The 9,250-nt window shown below is 52.7% G+C and overlaps 1 protein-coding gene and 1 long non-coding RNA gene across 5 annotated transcripts in view; one reads left to right on the forward strand and one right to left on the reverse strand.

Moving 5' to 3' along the window:
* On the reverse strand, positions 2,904–6,813 carry LOC110398383. Its single transcript, XR_002438360.1, has 2 exons — positions 6,380–6,813; positions 2,904–6,265 (listed from the first exon to the last, which is right to left on the reverse strand). It is a non-coding gene; the product is annotated as an uncharacterized LOC110398383 (long non-coding RNA).
* Positions 8,092–9,250, forward strand: part of ABCC5 (ATP binding cassette subfamily C member 5) — a 39,093-nt gene continuing 37,934 nt past the window's right edge. For all 4 annotated transcript variants that reach the window (XM_021395942.1, XM_021395943.1, XM_021395945.1 and 1 more), the window contains exons 1-2: positions 8,092–8,247; positions 9,070–9,244. In XM_021395942.1, coding sequence (XP_021251617.1) covers positions 9,116–9,244 — 129 coding nt within the window. In that variant the 5' untranslated portion in view covers positions 8,092–8,247; positions 9,070–9,115. The remainder of the gene's footprint in view (positions 8,248–9,069; positions 9,245–9,250) is intronic.

The following is a 9,250-nucleotide window of genomic DNA, read 5'->3' on the forward strand; positions in this document are numbered from 1 at the left end:
AATAGAAAACAACTCTCCTCCGTCTCCTGAAGGACTCTGCAGTATTGGATATTCCCTGCATTTCCCTTACCTGTTAAAATGTGATGCCATCTGCCCCCAGGTACTTGTGACTGAGCCCCTACTGTGCTTTCTGTACCTTGTGACTGCTTGACCTTAGACAGTGGTTTGAAATAAAGCAGCAAGGATGGACACAGCAAGAAAATAAAAATGAGCTGCCCTGGAGAAATAAATTGTTCCCATTCTGTTCAAAAATAGGTGTATGCATCCCCTTGGGAATCCTGTTGCCACAGCAAAGAAGCTAATCCTGAAAAAAAAAAAAGCTCTCAGATTGTTTCAGCCCACAGGTTACAGCTTGAGGAATTAACCAAGATGTGCATTTGTCATTGCCTGAGGGCAGGACAGCATCTTCCTTCCTGCCTTTGTAGCATTAAATGTATAAACAGCACCAGAAATCAGGTCTGATCCAGCCTGCACAGCCCCTGCCCATGTCGAGACCGGGCACACAGAACTTGATGGGGGAATCAGCAGATTATCTGGCTAATTGCATCCTGTTCTCTGCAAATGAGGTGAGTTTCCAAGACGTTGCCCTGGTAAATTGGCAGAAGCAAAGGAAGGCAAATCAAGGTAATTGCTAATGAATTGAACTCAAAATCAGCCTGATAAGTATTCCTCAGGCTTCGCAGAAATACTTCCCATTGGTTTCAGTGAGGACCTGCAGGCCAATAGCACTCACACCAAACATTTTCTGAAAGCAATATAATTGCAGGGGAGCTTTTAAAATTGAAATTAGCTCATGGAAATTGAGATGAGGCTGTACTGGGTTAGACTGAAGGTCCACCAAGCCCAATATGCCGCAGTGGTTGGGCAGGAAGTGGAAGAACCCATGAACTGCAGGGCTTTTTCCTACTCCTTCACCCTTTAGAGCATTGTGGAGCAGCATCCAGCAGCTCTGGGAATGGTGAGAGCTGTGGGGATGCTCTACTTCCTGAGGCATCCTCCTCCCAGCCCCTGCCCCTACATGGGTAACCCTTCTCTCTTTTCTGTTGTTTTTTTTTTTTTTTTCCTCTCTGATCATTTGTTTGCTTCCTGGCTTTTCCCTCTGTGAAGAAGATGCTCTATGATGTATTTCTAAGCCTTGGCAGGCAGCTCTAGATCTGGTCCTACTTTAGACATCTTTGGGGCTCCACATTCAGAGTGGGAGCTGTGTCAGGAGTTCCCAAGGGCAGTGAGACTCACAGTGAGGAAGATGACAGGAGGTCTGCATGGAGGAACCATCTATGTAGCACAGGAGAAATTCCCCCTCACTAGATGGCACATTCTGCCTGGTGGCCAGTGCATGCTGGAGGTGATATGGGGCACTTGGTACAGGGTGTCTGTCATCAGAGCCGATCTGGACTTACTCAAAGTGACTGATGCTTGCTTGCCACGTATAGAGAGGGGTCCACCTAACTGAGCAGCCCCAGAGCTGCTCCTACCCCTTGGATAATTGGCAAGGTGATGAGACATACTCACAGAGTCCAGCCTTCCTGTGTGCCTGATCAGCCCTGTGCCTATCTCAGGAGTTGGATGAGCACCAAACCAAGCCTTGCAGGTAAAAAGAGACCTGCAGACCACAAGTAGGCCAGCAAAGGTGAAGCCCAGACTGATGCTGCTCTGTGTCCCAACCCTCCCACGCCCTGGGCTCCAGCCAGGCTGGCAGCAGGGACACTGACTCACAGGCTGTGCCTTGTTCTTTGCTCTTTTGTCCCCTCTCCACCGTTTCTCAGAAGTGGATTTCTGCCAGATAAACTGCTGGGCTTCCTCCACTCTCAGCATCCTGCTGCTCCTTTGTTGGCAGCCTTGAAAAGCGGAGAATAAGACAACGAGCCTCCCAGTCGGCACCTCCTGGGGTTATCACATACCATGGGATGCTGTTTGCAGAACTGCTCAGTAGCTTTTGCCTCCAGCAAGGTGCTGGGCATCGTTCACCTGCCAATGGGCAGGATGCACTACTGCTGCCACAGCTCCCTGCATCTCAGTTGCCCTCACTCTGACTGGCTGTAGGGTACATTGCTCTGCATATCTGCATATTTTAGCTGAGCTTCCAACCCTTTACAAGTATTGTCCCAAACCTTGCAATGTTCTTGCTCTCTCCACATGGCCTCAGCAGGCAACAGACTCCTAATGTGGCTCTTGGACAAAGCCCATGTGATGGGATGCCCTGCTTCATCTCACAGGACGTTGCTTCTATCATCCCTCATCAGCTGCTTTCCTGAGAAGCACCAGCTTCAGGGTGACAGTGCTCACATCCAGCTGACAGACTCATGCAGGTAACCGTGCTCTACCTGGTGTTCTTCTGGTACCACTGCTTGTGCTTTGGCTCCATTCTTTGCTGATTCACCTTGCTGGTCACTCAGAGACCAATGGGGCTCCAGGCACAGCAGGCACAGGCTCTTCCTCGCTTCTTCTCAGTGAGGACACTCTGTCTGGGGGAAATGAGTCAGCAGCCATCTGGCATTGGCACATGCTCCTGGAGGCAGCCACCCTGTGCGACCCCAGAGGCTGCTGAAGGCTGAAGAGCGAGTGGGTTTCCCATCAGGGGACACAACTGGAGCTGTCATGGGTTCCAGTGCTCCCAGTCACGAGGAGGAGAACTTCCTTAGCACAACATCAGGAGATCATTTTTGGGGAAGTGAGCAGACTGCATGAGCTGAAGGGTTTCCCCCGGGTTTGATGGCACACAGGAGCAGAGCTGCCTCCTGTTTTCTCACCTAACTGTTGTCCAGTTCTGACCTGTGTGGATTCCTGAAGCAGGACAGCCCTTCCCAAGCAAGTGTGTAAGGTCAGCCCAGAGAGGCTCACCCTTCAGAATTAGAGCAGTGGCTGGTAGGAAGCAATCTGTGGGCTGAGCCAGGGAGAAAAAGACAGCTCCTTTGGAAAGCCAAAAGGCCGAGCAGGACATGAGGCTTGGCAACCACAGCCTTGGGACTGGAAGGATTGGAAGGGAAATGTCGGAGTGTTATGGGGACAGGGTCTGGTGTTACTTGCATCACGAGAGGGGGATTTGTGGTGCCAAGTCAGGGCTACAGGGACAGAAAGGGAATTCCCTGGATTTAAACAGCCAAGATAGCTGACAAAGATAACACAGGACTTCATTTCAAGAGCCTCTTGGCTGGCTCCAGCTCCCTCCCACCCTATGCTGCCTGCAGGTGTTGCTCTGTTCTTGCTGCCTTGCTCAGAGCTGGGGCTGCTCCCCATTTCCTATGCAGAGGGCAGGGTTATTCCTCATCTCTCTCTTCCTCCAGGGGAGGAAAAGGGCTCCTGCAGCATCTCCTTGGAGTTCAGCCCTGGCCCTACTTGGAGGGGATGCCGAGGGAGAAGGAATCCCTCTGCTGACTGCTGCAGCTCCAGATGCATTGCTTTGGGAAGGAGGTAGCCCCACTTCCCAGACAGCCTTCTGCCAGAAGCCTTTGATCAAGGCACAGCTCCCTGAGTGCTGCTCAGAGCAGAGCCCACATTTCCTGTAACCCTTCCTTCCCTGCACAGCCAGTGCTGTGCAGGAAAGGCATGTGTATCAGAGCCCCCCAGCCAAGGAGCTTCATGTTTCCACTCCCTTGCTCATTTTGTTTTAGAAAAGCTTTGTATTGGGGCTGCCTTAAGGTCTAGTGAAGGTGAAGGGGAACTTTCTCAGGGAGAGTTCTGCAGCCTGCTTCCATCACATCAAAGCCAGCAAGAGGTCACATTATCTTGACAGATGTTGTACACTACAGATCTGGTTACTGTACTGATGTTTCCCATGGAATTGCTCCAACACTTCTTTTAGTTTGTCAGGGATATATTTCAAAATATAGCATTGCAGAAAAGCAGAAGGAAACAGCTGATTGATGACCTTTTCCTGGTAGTGCAGAAATGCTGGCTCAAGTTGCAGTAGTACCAAAGAAAAGAGAATATGTGGAAACCAGAAAGCAATTAAATCTCTTGGATTGTCCCTGGGAGCAGCTTCTCCATCTCCACAGCTGCAGCACTACTTTACATGCTGGCTTTGATTCCCTAAAAAGATGTGTAATTTCTATGTCTTTTCACCCTTTAAATGTGGAGCGAAGCGCTGGTCACATCACCAATCACAGCGTTTGACTGCTGTGCCTTGAAGTTATCAAACTTGCTTCTGGCTTGATGCTGTCACCTGAGATGAGACGAGCTCCGCAGGGCAGGAACATGAAGCTGCAGGCTTGGCCACAGACAGTGCTGTAGGTGTGGAAATAAGGTGAGCCCAAAGGCACTGAAACCGAGCTGACTCAAGGCTGATGCAAGAAGAGCCCAGAGCCTGGATCCCTGCATGCACAGGCACAGCTCAGCTTCCCTACAGCTGGTAGCAGAGAGAACATCTTACCCACGGGTGAGGCTGGAGTTCAGCCAGAAACACAGTCTGAATTGTGCCTCATCCCTGTGTGTCTGCTGACAAGCAAAATGTGCTTTAAACCAACTCTGCTTTCCTCTGTGCAAAACGCTGCAAGGGCACGGAGGAAATAGAGCAGGCCCTGGCTTTTTTTTTTTACAGACAGAAGCAGTGGCACCAGGATTCACAAGGCAGCACCTGGGGTCATTCTTCCCCCTGCAGGAAGAACTGCTGTGATTTCAGAGCAGGAGCAGATGGTGACTGATGTTATCTCTCTCAGACAATGAGGTTTGATTGCTTGAAAATACCAACAGGTTTTTTTCCTTTATTTCAATTTTCCACTGGTTCAGTCTTCTGCCTTTAAGAGGAAGCTCAGTGCTGTTCACTGATGGGGAGGATTTTTCTTCACAGCAGTGGATTGGGACCTTGCTCTACATTTTATACACAGCAACTCTCCTTTGCCTCTCTCACATGGTTTCCAGCAGTCATGTGTTTTTTAGATGAGGAACTGAGCCATGGGATTAAGGTGTGATATACATGGGATGACAGAACAAGCTGGTGGCTGGGCACTATCCTGTCCAGGAACTATGCACTGGAGGAGGTGGTGCTGATGCTTTTCATTCTTACATCCCCTAGTGCTGTGTACTCAGTCCTGGGGCCACGGCTGGGCCAGTCTCTGGTTGTCAGCGTTAGGCTGGGTTTATTATCCTGAGCATTGCCACTCCTTGAGCACTATCCCAATCCCCGTTCTGCAGCACGTGGCAGCACAGTGCTTTGTTTCCAGCTGACCTGATGAAGCCTTGATCACATGCGGCAATTTTCCTATTGGAGGCTGCAAAATGCCTGGGGACTGCCTGTATGCAGAACGTGGGACAGACACGTGACACCGTGCCATTTGGCAAAGCAAACCTGCTCCAGACATATGTTTCCTCATTCAGGGATTTATGTAGCTTTAACAAACAGCCCAAAGGTTTCAGACTGCTCAGGGATTCTTCACTGCAAGCCTCACCTTGCCTGACTCATGCTGGGGCCCAGGCTTTGTCTCAAACCTCTGGGCGTCCCACAGCCCAGCTTATGGTGGGCCCATCGTTCTCCCAGGGATGGAAGAGGTGGTGCCTGCCTGGCACGGAGGACAAGTTCAGCCTGTACTTGGTAACACACTGTGACTGCATCCTGAGAGCCAAAGGGAAGGTCATACTGGCCATGTCCTGACCACCACCGCTGCTGCAGAGCCCTTGACAGCTCCAGAATCAACATCCTGAGCTGAGCGCACTGTTCTGAGGGGCTGTGTCCTCCCCTCTGGGGCCAATCGGGTGAGAAACCTGGCAGCTCTCGGGTGAGAGGAGTTCTCATTCTTAGTGCTGCAGAGCAACCAAAGCTGCTGCTCCACATCTGCAGACCATGGATGGCTGATAGCCAGCTGATGGGTGCAGCTCCCAGAGCTGAGTGGTGGGGTCCCAGCCACCAGCATTCATCCAAACCCCGCTCCAGCCTTTTACTGTTGCACTGTTTGGCCTTTCCACTGACTTCATCAAGTAAGCAGCCACATAACCAGCCCAGGCTCAACCCTGGTTTTTCCTCAGAACATCAGCAAGAGCACACAGGCTCTGGCTCAACCTATGCTGCAACCTATGCTGCTGATTTCCATCGATTACTCATTAACCGTGGGTGTGGAGCAAGCTGTAGGAGCCACACAACTTGCTAGCATGCGTAGGTTTCCCCCTGCTTCTGCTCTCTGGGCAGTGCTTTGCCCTTGGATTGATCTTGCCCTCTGAATCATCGGGTTTGTAGAAGAAAGATCGAACCATCAGCGTAGATATGAACTGCCTTGAACTGGTTTTCTGTGCTGGGTTATGCTTTACATGTTGCAACAGCTTTGAAAGCTTCTCCCTGTAAGAAAAAAAGCAGGTTTATGTTGGTTGCTGCTGAGTGTTACTTCTATCTTACTCGCATAAAGCCCCAAATAAGCAGCATATGAACCAAGATGGTGAACTTTTTCCATACTCTCTCCTCCTGACCCAAATGATGAATTACAACCCAAATTTAATCCATGTGACACAGTGCAGCATTGCACCTCTCCTGCACCCTGACAAGCAGAAATGCTGCAAAAATAGGGCAGGGTGATCAACACCTACAAACTGTAACAGCGAAAGGCATTTGTTGTAGAGGCATGGCTATTTGGAGAAGGTGATGAGATGAGGGAAGCAGCGTCAGCTGGGCTGTGAAGGCTCGGTGCCAACTTGGGCTGCAGGGAAGGGGATGAGCAGCACTGCTTTTCCTCCAAAACACTGTCACAGCAACACCTGCACAGTAACATCAAGCCAGGATGGGTGATTGCCCCATCCCTGACTCAAGGTTGGGTTGGACCAGGCTCAGGGCAACCTGATGGAGCTGTATGTGCCCCTGTGCACTGCAGGGGAGTTGGATTAGATGGCCTTTAAGGGTCCCTTCTAACTCGATTCTATGATTCTATGATTTATGAACTCCTGCCTCAAACAGGGGAGGGAAGGATTAACCTCTTCTTTGGTCCAAGCCCATCACATCTGCTCTCACTGTGGACACCGGCAGCGCTGAGGCTGCAGGAAACCTTTGTGACTTCTTGCTCCTGTGTGAACCATGGCCAAACCCATTAGATCCCAAATTTCTCTTAAGTAGAACGTGACCAAACCCATTCCTTCTTAGATTGAGCACTCATTATGCAATGACGTTATTACTGATTATTGACGTCTTTGTTTGCAGGAAGCCGGACTGTGCTTTCCAGGCGGCGAACCCATCCCACTGCTGTCCTGAAATAGCTCGGGGACAGTGGGCATGCAGAAGGGATGCCACACAGCCTCTGGCCGCCCAGCACCCTCAATGGGATGTTAAAGCGTTTGGCGGCTCCTGGGAGAGCAATATGGCCCAGAGAGGCTGAACTGGTGCTCTGCCGCTGCTGCGCTGGGAAATCCTTCGGGCTGAGAGCCCGGAGCACCCGGGTGCAGTGGGAGGGGGCGGTGATGGGCCATGACGGATGGGGCGCTGCGCAGGGAGCGGGGATGGACGCAGCCCCTCCGGCCCACCCTGTCTGCGGGCTTGTGCTGCTCTGCAGCGCTGCAGGCTGCGTGCGGGCCCCGGGCCGTCTCCGTCCAATTCGTTTCTGAGAGCTCTGGGCAGTGGGAGTGGAAAAGCACCGCGCCGCTCATCAGGAGGGGCCGAGCCCGGGCGCAGTTACATAAAGCCCTTCAGTGTGGCACCGGAGTGCGGCTGCTGGCGGGGCGGTGTCACATGAGGACAGGGGATGTCAGCACATAACCGACGACGCTGCTGCTGCTGCTGCGGGGCTGATTTACAGCCTTTCAGCGGGGAACTTCCTCTTGCGCGCTCTCCCTTTGCTGAAAGGCTGTAAATCACCCCCGCAGCAGCAGCAGCGGGTGACAAAGAGCCAAGAGCGGGGCAGGGCCCTTCGGCGGGACCGGGCTCAGCACGGCGTGGGGCGCACGGCATCGCATGGCTTTGCATTGCATGGCTTTGCATTGCACCGCGCCCACTACGCCGCTGCAGCCCCCGCGCGCTCTCCCCAGCCCGCGGCGAACGTTCCAGACCCCCCACGCTGCGGCAGGACCAGGGCGGGGCGCGGGAAGGGGGGAGCGAGATGGCGGTAGCGCTCTCGAGGGATTCTGGGAAGTGTAGTTCCTAGCGCGCCGCCCGCCTGGCCGAGGCCTGCGCGCGAAGGACTACGTTTCCCGTGATGCGCCGCGCGGGAGCGGCGGCCGCAGCCCCGCCCTCCTCTCTGCGCATGCGCCGCGGGGACGCCGGAACCGCTATAAGGGATGTTGTTTGGCTGCGCGGCCGCTGAGTGGAAAAGCCGCAGTGGGGGCAGTCGGCGGGCGGAGGTGAGCGGGACCACCCCGCCCGTTACCGGGGGTGGGGGCAGCGGGACGGGACCCTCTGTGTGGGTGAGGGGGCCCTGTGAGGAGGGGTCGAACCCCTCGTCCCTGTGAGGGGAACCGCAGTGCGGGCCGTGTCCCTGAGGGGGTGGGCGCGGGGCGGCCCCTCGGGGGTGCGGAACGGGGGGGGCTGAGCGCTGCGTTGCGGGGGGGGGTGGTTTTCTTGTGGGGCTCACATCCCCTTCTGCCCTTACAGCGGGGCCCGTAGGCTGAGGCAGCGCTCAGGGGGGGCCCTGTACGTAATGCTGGCTCAGGCCTCTGGAGCGAGCAAATGATTTTATGGAGAAGGAGTGTTTTCTCCGAGGTGCGTGGGATGACTCATCTTACTGTGCGATACATATATAGGGAGATGTATTATTCAGAACTTTGTGCTGGTGAGCCGTGGGGTTTGTGCGATTTTAAATGTTAATAAAGGACTTCAGGGGAGGTTTGATCTTCTGAGTATAGTTTCTCGAGGTTTTAACTAAATGCTGCAGTTATTTAATCTGTCAAACTGCATAATCATAGTTCAGAGTTCTAAGGGGGGGTACTATGACTGTACTCGAGTGCACTGAGAGCCTTTGTACCATTTATAGTCACCTCAGGGTATGTTTGAACTAGTTCAGAAGGAGCTGCTGTTATGGGACTTCTCAGTCACATTATCGCAGCCTTATTGTAACAAAACTCCTCTACAATTGCTTTCTTTACTTTTACTTAGTTCCTTTGACTCAACTATTTGTAATGTGTTGGGTGTAACACATAACGAAGTGGAATTTGATTTCTTTCCAGACTGCTGAGGTGCAAACACAGGTGTAAACCCTGGCGTTTACAGAAGATGAAAGACATCGACATCGGAAAAGAGTACATCATACCCAGCCCTGGGTATAGGAGCGTGAGGGAGAGGGCTGACTCGGTGCAGCATGATGAGCAGGAGGGGTCAAAATTTCAGCATTCAAAACACAAGGTCAGT

This window comes from Numida meleagris, chromosome 4 (genome assembly GCF_002078875.1).
Source record: "Numida meleagris isolate 19003 breed g44 Domestic line chromosome 4, NumMel1.0, whole genome shotgun sequence".
Taxonomy (NCBI): Eukaryota; Metazoa; Chordata; class Aves; order Galliformes; family Numididae; genus Numida; species Numida meleagris.